A 25,844-nucleotide genomic window follows, 5' to 3' on the forward strand; every position below is an offset into this window, starting at 1 on the left:
TGAATGAAATCACGGCTGAATCACATTAAAAAACTGTTAAGTCTACAATTTTTTTTTGTTAATTTCACATAACGGTGTTGTATATAAATAGACCATTTCCTGTATTTTTTACATGTAATAACTGCTAATTGTGCATCAATAAATGATAAAATTAACAGGGAAATATCAAACAAAAACTAATTTAAACCGGTAGAACAACAGTAAAACTCTGCATTTTAAATGGAATGGTTCTGTATATTATATATAAAATCTCTTCAAAATATGCTGTGTTTTTATGTTTTAATAATCAAGTTATAATGTAAAATTTACGTATAAACCTGCAAAAATACATCTTGAGAAAAGACGAGAGAAAAATATCACTTTTGGGAAATTTATTTAACAGCAATAATAGTTGTAAACAACTGGATGCATTTTTTTCAACAGATACAACATGCAAAGAAGCTACATATAATGGTTCTTGAACTATGACTGAATCCAAGTTGAGATACTCCAGAAGATTAGCCTCTTTAAATCTGGACATTTTTAACAAACTTTAACAAACAAAGTTTAAGTGTCAGGCACACAACAACAACCCAATTCAATCAAAATTTTGTTTACATTCTGAATGTTCCACAGTATGGCATAAAACTTATCTATCTCCATGGAGACAATCACGTGATGCCAACAGGCCAAGTTACAGGTCAGATCTGTGGAGAGGCGTACCCCCTCAAAATAAGAATGCACGTTTGTTAAGGTATTTTTGCAAAATAACAAAAATTACGTTGTGCCTTAATTACCATAATACACATTGTGGATTGAACAAAGCGAAAAGTAACAGTACCTCTTCTCAAACAAACAGTCAGAGTGCACAGAAGGAGTCCATATTTAGGCTTAACGCCACTCGTGATCGGAGAGGTCCTGGATCAGGGTGAGGACTCGAGGGTTCAGATTGAGACGACGCTTCGAGTTTTTATTCTCCACCTTAGTTCCTTTTTCTGGGTTTATCGAGAAAAAACACCTGTAGAATAAAAGCATATTAAGCATTTTAATTGATCAGTTAAAAAAAAAAACTTCATGTGTTCTTAACTTATTTACTTCGTGGATGTTTTTAAAGCCAAAACGTGGCTTGTTCCCATGAACTGCTATAAAAATAGTATATTTTGATATTTTTTTCTACTTTAAACATGTCACTCTTTTAGAGTCTGAAATATACATATCAAATATTAATTATATTTTTAGCTTTTTAACCCTTTCAATGCCAGTATGTTTACATAACTCTACATAATGCTGTTTTTATACAAAAAAAACTAAATAATTTCCATTAAATGCATTTAGTGAGTACACATACACAACATTATCCGACATCAATAGCACACACACTTTTCTTCCAGAAAACAATAAAAAGTGTGAAACTTTGCGGCATGCTTTGAATGGGTAAAAGTGGTGCCACCTGATGGACAAATATAAAAACTACAAATTGAAAGCCTGTGGTCCAAACCGAAATCTTAACATAAAGGAATGCATTAGTTTTTGTCAAGATAAACGTGGGATCAAAAATAGTGGTTTTAATGGGTTTCAATGGGGCAGTTTTTGGCCCTAGGAACTATTAAGGCAGTTTTTGTGTAGCTTAGCCATTTTAGGCTTAATTAAAGTACAGGTCTGAGAAATGCCATGCCATGTTTACTCACCTTTGAAGAAACTCCAGAGTTGAAGCCAGCTCAGATGGATAATGGATGTTGAAACAGAAGTAGCTCCCGAACATGAGGCACAATGCAGAAATGAAGGAGGAGATGTTTGTGTTGATGAGGTTCCGATCCAGACTCAGCATGTACCTTGTTGAGGAATAGCAGGACTGTCCTATGAACAAATTATTTAACAGGTTATATTAATAAGCGCTGCACTCACATGACAGATTCTATAAACAGTGCAATTAAAAAAAAGAGATATGAAACAGACTTACCACAGACAATAACAGCAGGTGTCAGAGGCACTTGCTCCAGTTGGACCTCTTCTGCCAGACAGGTATCTTCTACATGGAAGAACATGGACTCCTCCTTCTCATCAAAGTAGCTGAGCAGAAGCAGGACCATCTCTTTCACATCATCTGAGCAGCCACTCTGCTGTCCCCGCATCCTCTGAAGCCTTGCATAAGTCTGAAGGAACTTATTACTCTTGGTGACATAAACTGTGGTCATGTAGTTGAGAAGCCTTTTTCCCTTCAAATCCAAATTTCGCGTGAATGTCTCTTTGAGGTCAATCCCAGTGAGTTCCTTGAAGTGGACCGACATGCCAAGTTCGTCAAACCAAAATGGCCACTCCTCTCGAAGGCTTTTGATACTTTTTCCCTGGTTGACATGTTGACGCTGTGTGTAAAAAGTGGACTTCATTAGACATTTTACCTCCTCTGGATTGGCATCAGATTGTTGGAACATCTCCTTGAGTTTTTCCTTCTTTTGGTGCTGGCTCTCTTGAGTTTCTTCACGGGGCAGAAATTTCACATTCCATTTAATGCATCCGTAAGTGTCCTGCATTGCTGCTCTCTCTTCTAATGGGATCTCATCTGTGTGGTCTGAGTCATCAGCCTGATGTTTTCTTTTTCTTATTTTGGGTGTTGAAGTGCGCCTCACATTTTCGATTCTGTTTTGCAGCTGTTTTACAAGGGAATGGTAGCCTGTTCCAACAATATCGCCCTCTATTACATCTTGCAGAGAATTGGGATATTTTGCCACCATTTGCTTTGCAACATCAGTTGAATGCTTTTTACCTACATGGGGGCATTTTTCCATCATCTCAGTCACAACAATCCGGACCATTTGCCTCCTCAGTTTTGGGCCTGGCCTTTTTCCCCTCTCCAAAGAATCCATCACTTCCTCAGGAAATTTACTCCATGGAATTTCAAAGTTGTCTTCCCACTGTGTGTCAAGTCCTAGGCTGCTGGAGGAGGTTGACGATGAACTTTGGGGTGAAACAGAGAGCGATGACAGCAGTTGGGTAGGTGAGGCTTCCACAGATGATAGTGAGCTGTTCTCGGGAGTTTGGTCTTTAAATGACAAAAAAATAAGATTATGATTCACATTGTACAATATTACACAATGTCCATGTCTGCTTTTGCTGTTGAATAGCTGTGTGTTGTGGTGTTTTTACTTACATTTCTGTTTCCAAACAGAAAGAAGCTTTCTGGCTTGTACAGGTCTTAATACTGTCATCAAATCAGCCTCCGTTACGAAGCGTAGATCATCATACGTCTCGACTCCAATGGACTGCAAGTGCTCTTCCAGGATGTTTTTGTTTACTACTTGAAGTTCTGGTAGGGCTTCCATGATGGCGACATCTAGGAAGGTTCGCCCTGAGTCACTCATATTTACACTGAAGAAGAAATGCAGAACAGAAAAAATATACAGTACATACACTTAACAGAACAGGGACATGCATCAGGTAACACTTATATTAATGTCAAACTAACAGTCCAATTAACAGCTTTAATTGGACTTTATTTTGCCACAATACTGTGTTTTAGTGGAATGACTTGGAATCCATTAAGAATATATGATACCAAAGGATAGAAATCAGGCAGGTCATTAATGTTGATACATTGTAACCCAAGACTGTCCTTTGTCACAGAATACAGATGGTATTCTGAGAGGAAGATGCCTTTGTGGATATCCATCAAAACATACACAGATGTGTCATTTTGAATCAAGATGAGTAGAAGTTCACCAAACTCCATATACTCATCATTTCTGTACACAAGAAACTGTCCTTTTTTATATGCAGTGCCCTTGTACTGAATATCTGTGGCAACTGTGGTATTGCTTTCTGAAAAGGCTAACTCCCTGACTGCATGTTTAATAGCGTCACTGTAGAGGTTGGGATAAAACGCACAGCTGTCCTTCACTTGCAGTAGTTTACTGCATTCTTGCCCAGCTAAAAGATATGCCTGATACATCTGATGACGCTCTGACAATGTTTGACAAATATTTTTGAAGTTTTTCAAGTGTCTGGCACATCTTTTAAAATAACTGTGTTTACTTTCAAACCTAAGCGTCCATAATCTCCTCAATGGACCAAATTTCAACGACAGTGCTGAATAATGGCGCAAATAGTGGTGCTTGGGTTTGAGTTGAATTTCAGGAAACATCATCTTTCTCAACTCCAAATATTCTTGGATCAAAATGTCAAGATATGCTATCTGGGACAAGGAAATGTTCTGAGCACAAATAAGATCCACAATGTCTTTTAGCTGGAGAGCTAACTGCCATACTTCATCCTCATGATTTTGCACTTTGTCACCAATCAAAACTGGTAGCAATCTCAGAAGGTTCCAGTTTTGAATGGCTTGCCCTGATAACTTGGCTCCGTCAGGTTTGACAGCACATGGCTTTGTGAGTGCTTCAGATCCTTTGTACTTAAACTGTTTGATGCGCCTGTTTAAGAGTGAGTATGTGAACCATTTTTTCATTTTTATAATGTTCTTCAAGTACAGTGCTAGATCATATGACAAGACTCCTTCAAAGAGGTCATGACCTAAACAAGGCGGGAGACCAGGTTGGGATACGTGAAAAGACTCAAGGGTATTAAAGATAGAGTTTACCTTTATTCCTCTGACGTCTTGGATGTTTTCAGCCTGGAGATCAGCAACAGCTGTGTCATACGTCTCTGGGGTGCGTGGAGGACCACAGGCATTTGGATCAGCCTCAAACTCACTTCTCGTGATGTCACAGTACCTGCAAAAATATTGAGAGCGGCTGAAGTTCTCTGTAAACCCACCTATGCAATGAGAACCAAGGTTATCCCCAGCAATGCAGTAGAGACCCCCTTTTACTGTTTTTCCATCTACATTTATTCCATCTGTCTCCAAGGATTTCAGATCTGCCAACAACTCTGAGAAAACTTTGGCTATTCCAAAACGCTTTAAGTCATTCTCAACACACAACAAGACTAAAAACATATTATCAGTATTTGAACGCAAATGAATGGGTAAATTTGCTAATGAAAGATAAACTGCAAGAACTTTGTGTGTCTTTTTAGCAGAACCCAGGGGATTCACAATTTCAAATGAATCTTGATACAAAATCAGTTTGAGGCTTTCAGGGTTTTCATTAAAGAACTGGTGACATTTGAAAATTTTTCCATCATATAAATCCGTAAAAACCTCTACATCAGGATCTCCAAACTGTTGTGGCTGTGCATTCCTCCATAACTGGGAGTGCAAAAAGCTCTTCAGAGTTTCTGCCACTGGTATGTAGTACGCAAATTTTTGTGTCATGTTTTCATCCATTCCCAATAGCACTTTTTGGGGTTCCGTGTACTTAAACATTTTTGTGAATGTCTGATTTCTGGTGTATGTTGTTCTTAATTGTCCCTGATGACAGGCAGAGAACAAATCTGACTCTTTAATGCAGTCACATATTTTAGTGACTGCTTCATCTGATAGGCTCATATCATTTTTTAATAAAGAACTTACTTTAGTTATTGTGTAGGCTTGACCTAACTCGTGCACATTTTGCATCTCCTCAACAATAGTCTGTATAGTAGAGGCAGGAATAAGCAGCTGTCCTTGCAGTTTAAGGTAAAAGAGACACATGTTTCTGAGATAAGACTGACTATCATTCTCTGGCATATCACTGGCTGCACTAGCTGTTGGCATGGCTTCATGTGTGCTTTCTGAATCATCTGTACTGGCAATGACATTTGGGGGCTGAAGGCGAGTTTCCTTGTACATGTCATCAATACCATCAGGGGAGCATGCTTTATGCTTCCTACACATGTGAGAAGTAAATGATGACTTTTTTGTAAACACATGCTTACAACCACTTACTGGACATGACACAGACCTGCCCTCTCCAAAATGATCATTTAAGTGAGACACTAGCTCTTTCACCGTGTGTAAATTGCGGGCACATAATGAAACTGCGCATTTTAAATCCGCAACAACAGCTTTAGGAGCAGCTTGCGGTGCAGGTGCATTGTGCACACGATAAAAATGGCCCTTGAAAGCTGAGTAAGTGGTAAATGTTTGACTACAGTTGGCGCCAGCACATTTGAAAAGACAATGAGGCTCATTCCTATGTACTCTGCAATGCAGTACATAGCCTCTTAATGTAACAAATTTGCTTTTACAAAAGACGCAGGTGATCATTTTTAGGATTTCAAATGTTTGCCTGTGCTTTTCAGCTGAATTAAGTTATCACACATTGAGCTAACGTTACTGGTCTTAAATATGGACTGGTGCTAGCTAGCTAGCTTTCAGCACACATTTTCGTCTGGTCTCGAAAAAAGAGTAGCCTAAATATGAAGCTTACCTTCCAATTGAACAGCCACAGACCCTCCAAAAAACTTGTAGATTTGTCCTAAAATCTTTTAAAATGAAGTGGTCCGAAGATTTCTGCTCCGTTCTCTGCTCTGCAGACTGCACACTGGCTCCTTAGTGACGCTAACGGCTAATGGTTCGCGCTTCTCCCGCCCTCACGTCATTATCCAATCAGAGACGAACTTCAGCTGCGCACTTTTAAATTTCAAAATTAGGAGGACTCAGTGCACAATGAGAGAGTAAAAGTACAAGTGGTTAGAGGTGGCACTGTTAGGTTGTTTAGCCTGTGAAAATGATAATGATAAAGACTAAAAGAAACATAAAGCATACAAGGATTAGGACTGAACAGTGTTACTTTGCATATATCAATAATTTGAATGTCTTATACACACACTCTACAATATGCTACAAATAGCCTAAATTATAAATGCAATGTTATTAAAATTGTATATTTTTTATATTTAAATAGATAGGTAACCTCTCAGGTTCACAATAAAACTTTTTTGTGAAAACATTTTAAATAGGCCTACGTCAATTTGCATCATTTTATCAATCATGTTAAAATTACAGCATAAACTTGTAAAGTGACTTACATATATTTGTATTTTTTAAAACAACTGACTAAAACTATAGTTTTTACAATATTTGCATGTGAAATTAACTAAATTGTTTTGTTATGAGTATTACAGTATTTCTCTGTTTTTGTTACCAATATTTGTAGTTTTAACAAATAAATTTGATTGTAATCACATATTGTTGTTGTAAATATAACAAAAACATTCTGTTTAATAGTTTCCAAAAATTCACTGTACTTTAAACAAAAAATATATGTTTTTGAGTTTACAATACTTTTCTGTAGGGATTTTACATAGTTTTTATGTAAATTTCACAGTCATTTTTTACAGTGTACATCTTTTTGTCCCATACAGACACTATGGTGCCTGTTCAACATGGAGCAAACTATTCATTTTTTCTCAAAATGCTATAACATAGCTAAAATAAAAGCCTATGTTATTATCACTTCCTCTAAAATTCCTTTGGACTATGAGGAGGCCAACGCTTCCTACCATGAGTCAGAGAGGAAAAGTATTCAATGACTGATTCACATTCTGTTGGGAGCATCAGCTGGGAGCCGACCTGCATAAAGCTCACCACATTTACCAATACTCTTACTGGAAGTTATAAGACTGACATTGCAAAATAAGGCATTCAAATATAGTGGCATGATGGGCCAAATGACACCAATAAACATAATATATGATGCAGGTGGTTGAACGACAATTTCCTTGTCTGTTAAAGGCGACTTAACACACAAGCTGCAGTTATTCTGTGCCTTTAACTGTGACTTGCGTCATTCTTTGGCATTTACAGAAAATAAGGACAACCTGAGCCCTTAAGATTGACGTGATGCAGCTTTGGAAAAAATTAACCTCTGCCTCGTCTCTTCAAGTTGCAACTTTGAGGGAGAATTTGTGATGGTTTTACATTTCTGTGCTCTGGACCGATCCATTCAGCATTGGTTTGCTATGTACCTGGTTTGTGCTCAGTTACTGGGATTGTTTTGTATCCTGTTCTTGTTTTTTTTTTAATGTGCTTTAACAATGATATTGACAAAAACACACTGTACTTTTTCAAATCTACACAGTTTGTACTTGTTATAGGCTGCAGCTGCTGAACATATTGTAGATCTGCATGGGATGTGGGTTTCACTACTCAAGTCTACAAACCTGGACACGCTATAAAAACTCAAACACACTCTAGATATATTAGTGTGAACATACGGATATGCACTACTTATAGTAGTAGCTACTAGCTATGGACAATAATTTCACATAAATTTCTTCATTCTTATTTTCCTCTTTTGGGTCTCAGTTATTTTTCACATATTTTACAATAATGATATATGATCTGTTCTAGATATTTTTCCTTCTTGATTTTGACACTGACTCTTTTCAGTTGTGTTTTGAAATTTCCTACCGGAAGTCATCTTGTATATCCAGGTTGGTTTGACAGAAATCAGCAGCGCAGAGCAGCAACAGCGGAGCATTAAGCCTCATCCAGCCCGACGCACTTCAGTCCACTCTGCAACAGGAGCGAGATTTAATTAAAAAAACAGACAGAAACAAACAAAAAACAAAAGTGAGCCTAGATAGTAACTGGGGGAGAAGAAGAGGAATTTATTGCCACAACTCCATTTTCTTTCTTTCTTTCTTTCCTTCTTTCTTTCTGTCTTTCTTTCTTTCTTTCTTTTTTCTTTCTTTCTCCTTTTTACTCTTTGCTTTCCTTTTTTCTTTCTTTCTTTCCATCCTATCTTTGGACACGGTTATGCGCCCGCGCTGTGCTCTCTGGACTGTACCTGCGGTGATGGGCCGGGCCGGGAGATGAGCAGCGGGTGGTGCGTGGGTGCCAGGGGCGCAAGAGGAGGTCTGCACGCTTAGGTAAAGTCTAATTTTTTTTGCTGTTTGGTCTATTCATCTGTTTATTCTGAGTCTGTCTTCTCTAAGCTTCAGAAGAGCAGGCTAGTGGTTGGCAGATACTTTCTAATAGAGCCTGAGTTGATTCTCTCTGTTTTATTCTGGAGGAGAGCGCAGCCTCAACTTTTTGGAGTTGTTTTTTTTTTCAAGAGCTACTGCAGGTTGATGTTTCCAGCAAAGGCGCTTTATATGTAGTCTAAAATATTTATAGTCCTATTATGTAGGCTACCGTATCACATCTGTCTACATTTCAAGTCTTGTACGCTACTGTAGTCTGTGCCCTCTGCCCGTCCACAACACAGAGATTCCACTCACTTTTCAAGCGCCTGTGTATTATGACTTTTATGGTCAAATACTGTAATGCGTGCGTGCGTGCGTGCGTGCATGCGTGTGTGTATGTGTGTGTGTGTGTGTGTGTGTGTGTGTGTGTGTGTGTGTGTGTTCGCGCGCGCTTCTCGCCGCTGATGGCAGCTGAAGCGCGGGATGTTACGTGAGCTCGTGGCCGCCTTATCACGATGAAGGAATGCGAGAACTTAGTTCCAGTAAAACGTTGTGTTTCCTTTATCAGCAAACTGTCAGTGTTCTTCATTAATTATCTGCTTGTGTGCTGATCACACTTTGCGTGGTGATGAAGGACATATAGGCCTAAGTAATGGTTGATGATGCCAGCGATGATTAAACAGTGGATGAGGTGATATGTGATATATGGATCTATATGAATCGATTGTATTGTGGGTTACAGCTTGTTTGCTGATACTGAATTAGAGGAATATGATCACTTGAATTTCTACATTTCTCCCTCTCATTGTTGTTCTTAATGAACCGATAAAGTCAGGTTGGAGTGACATGAAGTGCTTGCAGAAGGCTGTCAGTGGGCTACTAGATATGATGGATGTAAATATTTTGTTTCTACTGTGATTTCTGAATGACTATGTCGTGATCATGACACAGCAGGCGTTGTTTTCATGTGAAGGTGGAACAAAATTTTCCAAAACAAGATTTCCTTGTTTGTTGAACCCTATATGTCTTGCTGTCTTGTGATCACTGTGCACAGAGCGCCATACTAGGCTCAGTGATCATCTGTAATCTGCAGACATTCAGACAATCTCTGCCGTTTTTTTTTGTTTGTTTGGTTTTTTTACTGCTCACATTTGACATCTGCAAAGAAGAGTTTTTTATAGCCTAATGCAGCTGCAAACAGGCTCCCTGTGCTGCCTTTAGGGGCCTTGAGTGTCCCTGTGGTCATCAGAAGTTAGTTTACAGTAGCCTGTAGTGACCAAATTAAACATAAATCAATGTAGCCTAATTTTCTTGTGACAAGTTCACAAAATGATTCTTTCATATTGCAGTGACTGTGAGAAGCAAAATCCAATTATGTCAAGATTGCAAAATTAATATTTTGTGACAAGAACATTAAAACAATTGCACAAATGCAATTTATGGCTTTTATGTGTTGCACTTCGACACTCTGCACATCACAGGCAGGTTTCTGTGAAGAAAGGTTAAGCTGGATTCTTGTCCTGGGTCAACTGAAAATTTTCTTCTGCTTTAAAAGTAGATGAGAGGAGCTGATGTGATTGGCCATTACTGAAGCTTGCCCCAAGTACAATCTAATAATTCCATACATCCTGTTTTCCAGATTGTGCTCTGTTGCACCAGGTTTGCACTTGTATTTCATACACACACACATGCTCTTGATCACCAAGTTTGTCCTCTTGATTGCACTCAGTTTCTGAATAACAGTGCCCTTTCTCCTCCTTGGTGTCTTTTTGTCCCCCTCTGTGTTTTCTTTCACTCTTCAAGAAGTAATATCCTAAGTTTACCTGCCTAAGGGTTCAGTAGTTTCCCCAGACATCAGACCAGCCTTTTGTAATGGTATGATGGCTGGAGATTTGATTTGCCTGGTCGGGATGGGCCGGCATACATACAGGGAACATTTACAAAGGACAGATATTGATTCACGTTGGTCTTAAAACATGGAAGCAGACGAAGTGAGCTAATGTCTTTTTTCCATTAACTTCTTCCTCCTGGCAGGACCCCTGTTGTCAAAAGCTGAGGTTTCACTGGCTTAACTTTTTCCAATCAATAAACCAACAAAGAAGGTTGTTGTGAAACAAGACAGGGCCAGCTTCATTCAGCAGGACTATGGATGGAGCCTGTGGGAGCCATTGTTGGAAGAATGTAATAGCTTTGCCCTTTGACTTTGAGTCCATTAATATATTGGACCCTCTTGTGGCTCAAGAAGATAGTCTCTGCAATATTTTCAGTTCACACATTCTACATTCTAGTAGACTTACGTCTAAGGCTGCAACAAACGATTATTTTCATTATCAGTTAACCTGTTGATTATTTTCTTGATTAATCGATTAGTTGTTTGGTCCATAAAATGTCTGAAAACAGTGAAAAATGTCAATCACTGTTTCCCAAAGTCCAAGGTGACCTCCTCAAAGGCTTGTTTTGTCCACAACAGTCCACAAGCCAAAGATATTCAGTTTACTGTCATATAAGGCTAAGGAAACCAGACAATTTCACACCTGAGAGGCTGGAATCAGAGAATTTGGACATTTTTTTCTTGAAAAATGACTCAAAACAATTCAATGATTATCAAAATAGTTGGTGATTAATTTAATAGTTCACAACTAATCAATTAATCAATGAATCGTTGCAGCTCTACCTATCCATGCTGTCTCTTATTATATTGACTCTATCACAGTTTCAAACAAAAAGTCTTACAGGCAACATGCAGTGACAGATGATACACAACAAACTATTGGGACAGTTGCATTTTTTTTTAGCATTGATGCGTGACAGCTCTCCATAAAAGTAGCAGTTTTATCACATTTGCACATTCGCTACCTGGACCTCTTCTTCTGTCTGCATGACACCAAATTTCATGCTGATCCATCCAGTAGTTGTAGAGACATTGTGAACATGGACGTCTGTGTAAAATTTTGTGCCAATCCATCCATTAAATATAGAAATATTTCACTGGATATTTGAGAACTTGGATCTGCTGGTGGCACTAAGATGAAAAGTTGAAGAATCATCAGTGAGTAATAAGGATTTATCCTCAGGAAAACCATGAGTGTTTGCACAAAATTTCATAACAATCAATCAAATAGTTGGTGAAATATTTTTGTCTGATCCAAAGTGATTGACCACCCGACAGACCAACAGGCTGATACTGCCATCCCTGTAGCCATAAAAATAAACTATTAAGCAGCGTAATGCATGGACCTGAATTTCAATTTAATAGAGCCACTTAAAGGTACCCAGTGGAGTTTTTGACCACCACTAGTAGTGCTAGGAAGCAATGTTTTTACAAGTGGGTCCCTGTTTTGTTTGTATTGTGCAAATGCACAAGGATTCACTGGTGTGCACATGAACATGTCATCGGTTGGTTTCACATCCTGCTGCTGGTAGCGGTGACATGCCAACAAACATAGCAAATGGCAGTGAAAAAGACAGTTAATGATAGATAATTATTGTACATACAAAATGAACTTAATTCTGCAAAAATCCAAAATAATATTGTGGAAATAGTAGTTACCTGGATGTAACTCCAGTTCTATGAATACATGCGTAGCCCTCTAATGGGCTTCTCCATTGGTTTACCTCCTTGAGGCTCCACCTCGGCACCTGAGAAAGATCTTTGCACTTACTGCCCAGCAGCCTTGCAGCATCCTCCCCCTATAAAGCCCCAGCGCACTTGCTGTTCGTCTTCCTTTGAAACTCAGCAACAAACAACTGGGGCCAGCTGGGCTTGTGGTTGGATGGCTACTCACATACTCATAGAAATGGAGTTACATCTACATAACTACTATTTCTATGTCGTATATGTTCTGCCTTCTAACGGGCTTCGCTATTGGTTATAACCTAAGCCATAGGCTGTTAGGGATGAGATGTACTCCCAGCTGGACTCGAACCAACATACAGCAGCAGTCCAACGGTCAAGCACCACCTGTCTTAGGGTCTCACACCGGACTGCAAAAAGGCCAGCAACAGCTGGCCGCTTATCAAACCTTAGTCTGCACTAGATGAGATCCTTCCAGACAGTGCACCAAGCACTGAATGAGACACAGAACCAGCAGTCATATCCCTGAGATATGCGATGCCCTTGGTGGAGTGTGCCCTCAGACCCGCTGGGGGAGGTTGACCCACCACCTCATAACTTCTGCGGATCGCATCACAGATCTAGTGATCAAGTCCTTGCCCAGACCGAGGGGCTCCCTGAGCCCGACTGTTGTGGCAGACGAGCAGCGGACTTACTGAAAGCCACTGTGGACCTGTCACTGGACCTTTCCGTGGTGCAGTGACGCCAGCGAAGCCTCTGCTGCTGCTGCTGCTGCTGCTGGGGATAAAAATGTGAGCCCAGCTGCTCAGCCCGGTGGCATAGGCGAGTCACATGAGAAGCAGGACTTGCAAGTATACATGGTGAATTCGTCTGCGACACCTGATAGTGAACAAAGTTTGTAGGTCAAGGTGGAGCCTTAAGGGGGTAAACCAATAGCGAAGCCTGTTAGAGGGCAGAGCACGTACAACGTGAAAGTATTACTACTGAAATACATAACTTACGAAAGTATATTGTACATTTTAATAAGCAACATAAATTAACATGGTAAACTTAAGTAATTAAAATAACCCAAAAAGCTATGTGTACAGTGACAGTACAGTGGTTACAATAGCAAACAAACATGGATGTAAACATTTTAAAAAATCATCTTTGCAAATGTTTTCTGAGGAGGGAATTGCACTCAACATGTTTGTTAGACATTGAGGAAACATAGTGCGTTTTGGTGAGTAACAATGACATTGTGCATTTTGGTGAGTAACAATGAGTGTAAATATAACTTTCATTTGTTTACCAGAAAAAAAAAAACTCCACAGGACATTAACTTCAGGAGTGTTTGTCAGCATATGACAGAAAGAAAATCTGGACCCAAACTCTTTCCTAGCAGCACAATTCTGATTAAACTGTCAGTAATGTCTGAGGTTGGATTTCTGATGGTGCACCACAAACAGCCAGTCTATCACAGGCACAGAGCACTATTTAGTCACAGGGATGAGTAGAGAATAACATTTGATCAACGCTTTTATAAATGTATCAACGTTAATGGAAGCCAGGAAATAGTTTATAACAGAGATCTTGATGTTGAACTGTAGATATTAATTAAAACTTGAACTGCTTCCCCCCCTCTTTGAATAAATCAATAGATGTTTGAATAGTAACACCATCAGAGGTTGGAAGGTGTTTTCTTTTGTTGCAGTTCTTTTGTGCCTGGATGAACTCCAGTCTCTCCTTAGCAGATCATTTCCACAGGAAGAATGATGTAAACACTGACATTTCAGCGCTCTGTTGAACTGCCAGTTAGTACTTTCACCGTGTTTTTATCAACGTCATCACGCAGGGAAAATACAGGCTTGGTATTTCATTGTACTACATGTATAACAAATGAAATAAAGCCTCATACAACAAAGGCACTCATCAACATCTCTTATGTATTCATGCAAACACAGTAGATTGAGTGAAACCTTCACTACCAGAGCACTCCCCGCCACACATTATACTCTCTCCCAGGGAACCAGAGCACACTAAATAAAAGATAATACTGCTAGGAACTGTCCTCACCTGAGCCAAAGAACATTCATCAGTCAAAATCCAATCTACAATCTACAACAGAGAACATATTTAATGCTGATAGGATGGTTTGTGTGTCTTGCGGGAACTTTAAAGTTTCTGACTGTTGTTAACATGCTCAGAATGAGAGGGAGCTTTATATAAAAAAAAACACTCTTGCATTTTTCATGTATATTTTCTTTTGCCGACTCCTCTATTTGATCTCTCTGTTATTTATTCATTAGGGTGGGTTGAGGTGCAGGGTGAGTGATTATGCAAGGAGCCTCACAAACAGCCATTGTTTATTTAATCAACATTGGCCCAGGTTTCTCACGCATGCTGTGCTCACACACACACACACACACACAAACATGCACACACACACACATACACACACACACACACACACGCACACAAAGAGAGCACATTACGAGCTGATTGCCCCTGCCTGGTTAAACAGACATTTTATCTATCAGCAAAAATCACATTAATTAATCTCCCCAGTCTGATGCTGATGTCATCAACATCACATTATTTAATCTCCCCAGTCGGATGCTGACGTCATCAATGTGAGACACCCCTGTGGCTAATTAATCCAGGATATGGCCGCAGGGCAGGGGCACGTGACAGCTTACAGATGTTTTAAATTGCTGAGCTCCTACTACAGATACAGGAGAGTTAAGGGTTAGGCAGGCTCTGTCCTCATGCGCTCATGTAAGTAAAATAGAAAGTGCAACATTTTCACAGGTATTGTCATCGTGGTCAGTAATATGCAGCGCACACAAGGAATCACACACAAGCTGATAAAATTATTATTACTGTGTATTATAACATCTGTGTTTGGGCACAAAAACACGTACTATATACTGATTTTCATACTACAGTTTGTACAGTATTTTTCAGTTAGTACAAGAAATTAATTATTCATGAACTTTATGATTTTATACTAACAGGAAATGATGTGAAATATGAGCCAATGAACATCACTCAAATGGAAACTTTGCTGTGTCCATTCACTAAAATACTCGTTCTAATCAGGATTTGAGTATGTAGTGTGCTCACATTGGGAACGTGACAAAATTAAGTAAACTCAAAATACTACAATAAAAAAATTGCTTGATTTTTGTGCTGGTGATGGACACTATTGCACTATGCACAAAGGAAATGAAGGTACAACACCAGAGAGAGCTCAAAAACACACAACACACAAACTCACTTTAAAAACACACAAGCAAATGAAGGCAACGTCTTTAGCACTAAGACAAAACACAGACATGTGTTTTAGAAAATGCAAATGAGTAAAACAAATATATACACAGTCATAGCATAAAGAAACACAATGCAAATACAGAAAACCAAAGCAAATACAGCCATGCTAGCAGTTCTGTGACACTGTATTTTGGGTGTAGCGGTGCTTTGAAGCTAAATGCTAACATGCCCACAATGACAATTCTCACACAATTATGTTAAATAAGTCAAATGTTAACAACACAAAAGGAGTTTAATACAGTAGGAGTATTAAAAACTGAGAGTAGGCCTAACTTGTGTAAGGCTAACGCTAACTGTATAATCAAGGTCTGCAATAATATCAGGATCACACCGTCAGAATGTTCAAACTAAAATGAACAACATCACCGATGATGTTTTCAGTGTCCCCCGTCGTGTTCTGCTGGACTTGTTCTGTATTTGTGGTTTGACAAAGCTTGTTAACTCGTACCTGTTAATAGCACTTAAACACACAGTAATTTGAAATTTCATTGAGCTTTTATGCATGTTCATGCATGTGCTTGCCATGCTGTTGTGTCTGTGTGTGTGTTCAGTGGTGACTATCTGGACGGATCTAATCTTCGTGCTGCTCTGTGAGTTCTCTGACTGACAGTGAAATTGAAAACCATGAATCAGGTCCGTTGCATTCATTACATGCCTGCGTCATCCTTCACTCCACCTCTCTGTCTTTCTCTCGCTCGACTTTCAGCATTTATGGCCTGCATCTGAATCTCTTATCTCATTCTATTCACCCATTAATGGTTATTATCCTTCCTTTTTACACCCTGTCTGATAAGGGAGTCAGTTAAACACACTCCCTTTGTTGTTCTGATGTATGTCTTTCTCCCTCCACTTCCCTTTATTTCATCACCTCTTCACACACTACATTAACTATCTCTGTATCCTCCTCTACATCTCTCTCCCACTCCTCTGGAGTGCTCTTTCTCAAATCACCCCATTCCTAATCTCCCTATATTCTCTCACTGTCTTTCTTGAAATGTAAAATAGAAGCTCTTCTGCCCCATCCCACCCAGTGCATTTTGTGTGTGTGTGTGTGTGTGTGTGTGTGTGTGTGTGTGTGTTCATGACTGCATAAGCGTGGGTGTAATCTGCTCATCCATTCTCCCCAAGTCCCCACCCTCACCCTTGACTTTCATTTGACCCCACACTTGGAAGTTTCACGGTGGCACAAACTTCAGTTAAGGTATGTTTAGACAAATAAATATTCTCATTACCACCTAAAGACAAATGGTGCCTGATTAGCTTCATTGAGGAGAAGAATAAAAAATGTGTCAAGTGAAAAAAGAATGATAAAACTGAAAATGAACAGAGGAATAGATAAAGTGAGTGAGGACTGGATTGGAAAAGGTTTTTTATTGTTACATGTTCCAGTGAAGTGTACAAAGCAACGAGAGAGTGTAGTTACTGTAAATCCGTGTATATATACAACAGATCAGTAACCAGATCCCCCCCCTACCACCAACCTTTTGAAAGCGTGCTTCCTGAATTTTTTTGTGCCTGTGTGTCGGACTGGGACAGTGCAGACAGACAGATAGTGCTGACCTCACAGCACAAAACTGTGTGAATTTAACAAATAGTCAAATGTTCAGCAGTGGACACCAACTTATTCAAACCTCTGGAAACTACTTTGTGTTACTTTCAGCCAGACTTTGCATGGAGCTATTTTAAATTTGAGAATGAATCACTCCGTGTAATAATTTCTACTTTCATCCAGCAGCTCTGTGCTTTGCTTTCCCTGTCCACAGTCTTTTGTTATGCATATGCGTGCTTGTAAGAAGAAACCCGGTTACGAGTATAATGAAAATAATTGTTAGTCGCAGCTCTAGTTTCTTTTATCCCCTACCCTGATTATGGTAAACAGTTTTTTATGACTGAGACTTTTATGACAGTTAAGACTAGAGAAAGCTGAATGCAAGCCAGTTACAGACAGGAAGCGCATATAACGCAGGCTTCAGGCAGGAAGAGAATAATATTAGAATCAGAGTGATGTATGCAATATAAATAAGTAATATAAATAAATATATTGACACAATTACAGTATATAGTCTGCCATGATATGCTCTGCAGTTAGTTAAAGTAATGTAATGAAATCTATAATGACCACACACAGTGACAGTCTATCAGTGAAGAAAAATGTGTAGCTGGTAGAAAGTGCAGCAGGGCAGTCTTCTAGAGGTAACCATAAATGACAATAAGTGGCAGTTGCATAAGCGATAACATGCGTAGGATTGATACAGTGGGGGTGAAGTGTTCAGGAGTTCAAGAGCCTGATGGCTCGGGGGAAGTCTTTTGTACTGTGCTGCTATACTCCAGTACGGTTTTCCGGATGATAAAAGAGTAAACGACCCACGGTTTCAGTTGGCTTGGCTCCTGAAGGATCCTCTGGCTTTTTTTACCCTGCTCCTCTTGGTGTAGAAGTCCCACATGGAGGGCAATAAGCTGCACAGCTTTGACCACATGTCAAAATGCAGTCAGTCAGGATACTCTCCTGACTGGAGACTCCTTAGCTGGCAGAGGAAGAAGAGTCATTATCCGCGATGTCAACGTGCTGAGAACAGCGCAGGTCTTCACTGATGTGCACCCCAAAGAACCAGACACTGCTTACTCTCTCCACTGGTTCATGTGATATAGATGGGGCAATGTGGGCATCCTGCCTCCTCCTGTAGTTCACCACCAGCTCTGTAATCTTCTGGACATCCAGCTGGGGGGTTGTTGTCCTCGCAACATGATGACAGGACCTCCTCCACCCTGTATGCTGTCTCTGTACTATCTGTGATGCAGCCAATGACTGTGGTGTTGTCTGCAAACCTCACTATGTGGTTTGATCTTTTCTTGGCCATGTAGTGGTGGGTGAAAACGGAGTACAGGAGGGGACTCAGCACACAGTCTTGAGGAGAGCTGGTGCTGAGGGACGGTGTAGCATTGCTTCTCAGTGAACCAGTTTGTCAGCTAAAGATATCTTGAGTTATTTAAGCTAAAATCTTCTGTTTCCTTTAAAAGATTTTAGTCTGGTAAAATAGACCAAATAATACCTTTAAGAAAAAGTATTCAAAGGATGTTATTTTGCTGAGTGTGCTGGTAGGGAGAGACAGGGGAAGTAGAAGATGTCTATTTGACATTTGGATCAGTCAAACAAGACATCAATACAGATGCGCTGTTACTGCTGTTTCCTGACATAGATGAATCCCAACTGACAAACTCACTGACACTTAATTACTGTACATAAATGGACAGTTAACACAGAATGATGAATTAATTCATTACTGAATGCTAATTCAAACTCCACACAAACTCTCACACACACACCCACAACTGAAGAACTGAACTAGGAGGATATGTCCAGGCCTGTCAGCGCTGAGATCACACTGGCAGACTGGTGATGTCCTTCTGAGCTTTACTGTATGAGGGTTTTGTCTGGTTTATATGTACATCCAGGCATTCTTTTAGTGCGTGTGTGTGTGTGTGTGTGTGTGTGTGTGTGTGTGTGTGTGTGTGTGTGTGTGCTGATATGTGGAAGACAGAAGTGCTTGCGGAGAGAGTATTTATAATTAGACAGTGAACATTTACCCTCTAGGATATCACTTACCCCTCCATGTCTTTCATCGTCTCCCAACTAATGTTTTAGTCATGCTGCCCGTCTGTCGTCATGACTCCTGTTGTTGAGACAACCATTATCCCAGCTCTCCAGGGGATGGCTGAAGTTTGTCCTGATGTTCGTCCCCTCTGTTGCAAACTTCACTTCACGCAGAAATCGAAAATGAACTGACGTTGGCAGTGATGAATGAATAGTGTATATACAATATATTAAACAGTTGTATTTTTAACACACTTCAAAAAGGCTGAGCTCACTTTAAGCACATCCAGCTGTTTTCAGTAGAACAGGGGATTCAGAAAAGTAATCAGGGACATTGTGGCAAAATCATTTAAATCTATTATTTACTTTTAATTGGATGCATTCTACTGAGTAGCAAACTACAGTAGACGTGACTTGCAATCTTTCTTTAGTATCTCATAAAGAAACTTTAAAAAATAATCTGTGACACTAACACTAAACAGAAATAGGAGTCTGAATAGTTATATCATCAAATCATCTCAACATATGACCCTCTCCTGCCAACCTTTAACGAAGAAATTTGGATTCTTGAAGCACAATAATGTCAAATAGCCAATATCATTTGCTTCTGAATGACATGGGTAAGATATACTGGATATACCAGAGCTGTGCCATATGTGTGTGACAGACAGAAATCATGTGACATCATAAGTCACAGATGTCAGTTTTTCCTCAAGCTAAAAGAGTTTTTCTCTGAAAAGTTGAGGACTACTTCTTCATTTGAGAAAAAAATCTACCATGTGTTTCTGGATGCATAAATACATGTCAGGAAAGGATATGTGTCAGGAACCATTATTGGTCAGTCCTTATTTTGATGAAATAATTTCAGCTTGCTGTTTGCAGTCTCTGTAAGCCAGGCTGAGCCTCACCTACATTTGATCAGGCATAATCACATTGCCAGATAGAGTAAATATTTTCACCAATCTCTTATCTCTCTATCGATTTGATTGAAGAAGACACAGGTTATTTCATCCAACCAGTCGTTAGAACAGCTGAGATTTATTAAGTAGAGTTTGACAGTGAGAGAAGACAGCAAGGAGAGTATGTGGCAGGATCAGACAGTAGTGGACTGTAAAGCCATGAAAACATGGCTGACTGAACAACCAATAGGATTAATGGAGTTAATTGTCTATAGCTCTAATTTTATTCATAATAAGATGAAATTGAACTGCAGCTACTTTCATCACCATTTTCAAACTGAGGTGAAAACAAAAGCTTAAATCAATGACATACAATAGAGGCCACTCAATTATTATAATTACCATAATTCATATTTCAAAAATTGTATGCAACATAGTTTAAGTGCAAAATCCCACAAATACACATCACTACAATACACCAGAAGCTTCCAAACTTGTATTTTGAATGACTGTTGCTGTCTATTTCTTTGTGATTTGTGCAAAACACCATAATCTAACATCTCTATTAGTTGTAGCTGATTGTCAGTTATAGTCTTACCTAAGTTATTTGACTCAAAATTCATATTAAAATAAGCAGAAGTGGTTCTCAGCTGTTTAGACTCAACAAAAATGTTCTTCTTTGGGAAGTTGAGACAGACCCCCAAAACAGGATCTGAGCTTGTTTACTAATCCTGAAAACCATCACTGTTGCTTACTGTGGCCAAACAAGAACAGGCAATTGGAAAAAGGAAGAGACTATATAAGTTAGAGGAAGTGGAATGAATATATATTTGGTATCTATTCAGAGATAAAATGTAAAGAGGTTATGAATAACAGGGAGGAATACTGTGGTACACATGTCTGAAAACATCTGAATGTTTCAGTATTAGAGCCCGAGAGCCTCTCACAGATTTAATACGCCCTTTAAAAGTTTAGAAGTAACTAGTGAACACCTAAAATATAAAGTCAATGTCCTTGCTATTAAAAGCAGGACAGAACTGAGCAGATTTAACTCACATCCCTGCTGTTTTCTTTATGTATGATTAAAGAAAAGTAAAGCTCATGGTCCACAATGTGCATTCAAGGACAGAAACACACAAAGCAACAAAGATGTTGATTCATGAATAACTACAAGGCATCTGATTACAAACCTTAATCACACCTGAATCCTATTGTGAATTACTCATGTCAGTTTTACCACCTCGGTTGCATGCTTAAAAACAATCTCAGCCTTAGCAGCACAATCGACCATTGTCATGATCATCAGTGCGTAGAGAGCCTGCCGAGCCCTGATCAATACGCTGCGGACCTAAAGCATGCCAGATTAAGAGGCTGATGCAGATCTCCATCGGCCCTCTGTGTGTTTAATCTCAAAGAAACCCAACCAAACCATCCATCCACCTCTACTGTCACTACAACCAACACACCCATTATCACTTTGTGAGTACTAAAGACATTCATCCCACAGCTTTAATGTCCTATTAAATCTAGTCAACACTGTCTTCATTCAAGGTACAAAAATATATAATGACTTCACAAACTTTGGATTTTTTGTTGTTGTTGTTGTTGTGATTGTTTTTACTCATCCTTGTGTACCAGCCTAATAAGCTATTGTTAAAATAATATTTGTTTGTTATAAGGCACAATGTATAAATGTAAATAGTAAGTTTAATCAAAAATCTGTAATTTCATTTCATTCATTAGTAAAGAATAATTTCAAGTGCCCTGGTGCAACACCTGCAGGCAGACAATTTATGTTAATTAGTTCATGCATGGTGGAGCTGTGGAGGCGCACAATTTCTTATCATGTCCTTTGGAAATAATTTTGTTCTCCCATTAAATTAACAATAACTAAAACCTAACAATACATGTGTGTCATCATACAAGGACTGGTGTGGATAATTTGAAGGCTGCAGCTGGACACGTCTGAGCCACTTTGTCTCTACATGAACAAAGCACAGTATGATTATCATTATTAATAGTTTTTTCAAAATCCAGCTCCCTGACCAGCTCACACTTTTATAACCCAGTCTCTTTGGTCTGTGCAAAATATTTAAAAGCAGGAGTAGATGGAGGGGAAGGGTGGGGGGGGGGGGGGGGGGGGGGGGGGGGGGGGGCAACAACACAGCAACAACACAGCATAGACCACATGGTCAGCAATCAAGCTGTGAGGATTAGCAATCATCCAACTCCAAAATCATTCTGAAACCCTGTGAGAAAACTGAAAACACCTCTTGAAACTCTTTTATCATTTTATCGTCTGTCATGTCGATCACCAGGTAAATAGTACAAACAGGGTTTATGCTACAGAGTCATTTCTGAAGAATGTGAACTTGCAAATGTTTGATTGGCCAATGCCAGCTCCTTGCTCCTAGCCGGAAGAGATGTCAAAACAATGGCCTCATTGAAATGAATGAGGAGGCTGTGTTTTGTCATGCAGCTCGGTTGACTTCTGTTTGCACTTAGCTTTACTGTGGAAGTGGTATCATTGAGTTATCCCTCTCCACCAAAAAAAACCAAACAATAATTTTTGTTTTTTGTATTCAAAATAAAAGTTTAAAAAAAATCATCTGAGTGTCACTTCCCTCTCTCTTCTTACTATAAACAAAAACAAAACAAAGAACAAATGCACAAAAGAACATGTATTTAAGGAAGGTAACTCCTCGGAGGCAAATTAACTGGGCTAAATTGGGCTACAAACAAGAGGTTGAATACAAACTGAGCAATAACAGTTTAGGCTCAGCCTGGGACAGTGTCAGGATCATGGTTGGGTTGGGATAAAGTAAGAAAAGGGTGGCTTTAGAAGACCTTTCATCAGATCTGGCTTTGGCTCAGGAGTTTAATATGTTTTATTCAAGATCTGATGTGCATGATTTTAGCAACTAAACTGCTGTTTTAAAACACAACCTACTAAATTCTAGTAAGGCTGTCCCTTCCTTTTCTGTACACACTGTTGTGAATACTTTCAAACATTGTAAAGCCAGAACGAGCCCTGGCCCTGATAACATTGGTAGCCGTATGCTGTTTCACTGTGTTGATCCAATAGGCCCTATTTTTAATTATATTTTTAATATGTCATTCTGTCAGCAAAGGGTCCCTGAACTATGGAAACAATCTATAATCTACAAAAGTTCCCATTGCAAAAAATAGCCATCTCAAGACTCTGAATGGCTACAGGCCTGTAGCCTTGACCTCACTAATTATGAAGTCATTTGAAAAGTTGGTTAAAAAGGAACTTCTGGAGCATCATCTCGACTCATTATAGTCTGCATGTCAAACCAACAGGGGGCTTCAGAATGCAACTATAACTCTGCTCAACTTCATCAATAAGCAATTAGAGGGTAGTAAGAACCCCGCCAGACTGTTGTTTGTGGACTTCCCATCAGCTTTTAAAATTATGGATGGAGCCATCGTGATGTCACCCATTGGTTTGTGGACTCACGTTTTTAAACTTTGAGTTTGGCATTTTGACTGTTGCCATCTTGGAGTTTTGAAGCTAAAAGTGATGAGAAGTGACCATATTTGGACCAGAGGGTGGAGGTGACCCTAATACTAGCTGCTAGCTTGGTTAGCATGGTGCATGTGCAGTCTATGGTTAACTGTGATAATGCAAATGCTAATGTTAATTTTCGCTAGCGAAAAACTGGCTTAAATGAAATTAGTGGAAAAACTGAGGGTTTTTAGTATAACCAAACGCTGAACAAGACTTAGAGAAGAAAATTAACTTTCATGAAGTGAAAACACACTGAAATAGCGATGGCTACAGCTACACATATGCTCTGTGAATCTGGGGTTACTCCATGTTTACATTACCTAATCAACATTGTCGCTGTGGTAGCAACTTGTCAATCACAAGGTAGCCATGCCCATAATTTACAAAATGAACATCATGCTGTTTTGAAGAAGATGTGAAACTAGTGATTGAGACCATAAACTCATTAGGAAAGTTTTTATTGAGGTAATATATCAAGTGAAAAGTAGGGTAATTTTCTCATAGACTTCCACACAAATGGACTTCTTTTTGGAGCCAGTGGAGTTGCCCCCTGATGCAGTCCCAGTGTTATGGGTGGGCCCTGGGGGGCCAGGCCCACCCATCCAGGAATTTGGTCCTCCAGGAGAAATAAGCATCAACGCCGTTTTAATGCACAGTCCTACTGGGGCTCACGCCCCGGGCCCAATGATATGAAAGGGCCCATGAGGCATGGGAAAAAAATAAAATAAAATTGACAGGGAGGAAAAAAATCCTGCCTTGTTTGTACGTTTTTTTGTCCATTTGTGGTGTCTGGATTTAAAGCGAAGTGAGACATCACCTTATGTTTAGTATCTCTGATGCTCCTAAGTGGAAACCAGAGGTGCAGTGTTTGTTTTGTTGTCAACAACAGTTGTCACACTTACACCTTTAGTTTCACTCTTTTTTTTATCTTTCTGTTGCCTCTTGCTGTTTCTAAGAAGCTTGTTTAACACTCCGAGGTTCAGTTTGCGCAAGTTATTGTTATTCAAAGTTTTTGTCGGTGTGTGACGCCACAGTGGGAAGTTAAAGTGGCGAGCTGAGGTTAGCATGCCGGCTGGTGTTTCGGATTAACCAGAGACCGTGTTATGTGGTGACTTTCAGGGGAATGTGTTGTGGTTATCGTGGTGACGGCAGCTGTTGAAAACAAGAACAGAAGATGTAGGTGTCCTCCTAAAAGTCACATGTTATCCTATGTTCAACACATTCTGGTCCTTTTTGTATTAACGTTACATTATGTAAATTAAATGGTGTTGCCAACGAAAAGCATTCACATTTCCTCACTTATTTTCCTGAAATAATCTTTTTAAATGGCTTACTTGAAATGAAACACGAATATGTGTATAGATTTTAGATGTCATCACCCCAATCCTGTCGGTACTAAAATCAATGGTCAGGATATAGAAATCCTTGAGTCATACAAGTACTTGGGCATTATAATTGATAATAAGCTGAGCTTTGATTGTAACACCAATGTGTTGTGTAAAAAATAACAGCAGAGCCTTTTCTGTATGAGGAAGCTGGTTAAATGACTCTGTTTTACAGATCTTTTATTGAGTTGATTTTTACTTTTTCTTTTATCTGTTGGGTACCCCCCCCCCCCCCCCAGTAGAGTTTCAGACCATGCCTTCGGGTTCTCACTTCAAATACCCACCAAAAACCAAAACCATCAGATACAAACACTCCTTCATACCCTCAGCTATTTCACTGCTAAACACCAATAGAAATAGGTAATATCGGTCTAACCACCCAACTACGTTTGATAAATATTATGTACTCTGTTTTTACATGTACTCTATGCTTTTTACTTTTATTATATGTTGTATTTCATTGCCTTGGTGTTTTTGATCTTGTGTTATTTCTGTTTCTACTGCTGCACAACCTATTGCCCCTCTGGAGACAAATAAAGTTCTACTTGACTAATGGATTTTCCTTCATATTTTCTTGCTTCTTAACCATGCAACAGAAACAGCCCGAGGCTGGTTGGATAGATGGACAAAGCGTCATGCCGATATCTTAATGAACCCGCTCGTTTCAGCTCTTATGTTCTGACGCTCCCGATGTTTGGACTGACATCTATTACAGGGCGCCAACAGGTTCCTGCAGGAACTCCGCACTTTGTTCTTTAAGCGTTACTTTTTAATGCGCAGAAGGAGG

General features: G+C 39.4%; 1 protein-coding gene across 1 annotated transcript; it reads right to left on the bottom strand.

Moving 5' to 3' along the window:
- Positions 1–356: 356 nt before the first annotated feature.
- Positions 357–6,917, bottom strand: LOC121904922. Its single transcript, XM_042422726.1, has 6 exons — positions 6,282–6,917; positions 4,571–4,703; positions 3,128–3,345; positions 1,940–3,019; positions 1,668–1,836; positions 357–997 (listed from the first exon to the last, which is right to left on the bottom strand). Exons 3-6 carry the CDS (start codon positions 3,336–3,338, stop codon positions 871–873), a joined length of 1,587 nt encoding a protein of 528 aa, XP_042278660.1. The 5' UTR covers positions 3,339–3,345; positions 4,571–4,703; positions 6,282–6,917; the 3' UTR covers positions 357–870.
- Between the last annotated feature and the right edge of the window lie 18,927 nt (positions 6,918–25,844).

The sequence above is a fragment of the Thunnus maccoyii genome, chromosome 2, assembly GCF_910596095.1.
Source record: "Thunnus maccoyii chromosome 2, fThuMac1.1, whole genome shotgun sequence".
Classification (NCBI taxonomy): domain Eukaryota; kingdom Metazoa; phylum Chordata; class Actinopteri; order Scombriformes; family Scombridae; genus Thunnus; species Thunnus maccoyii.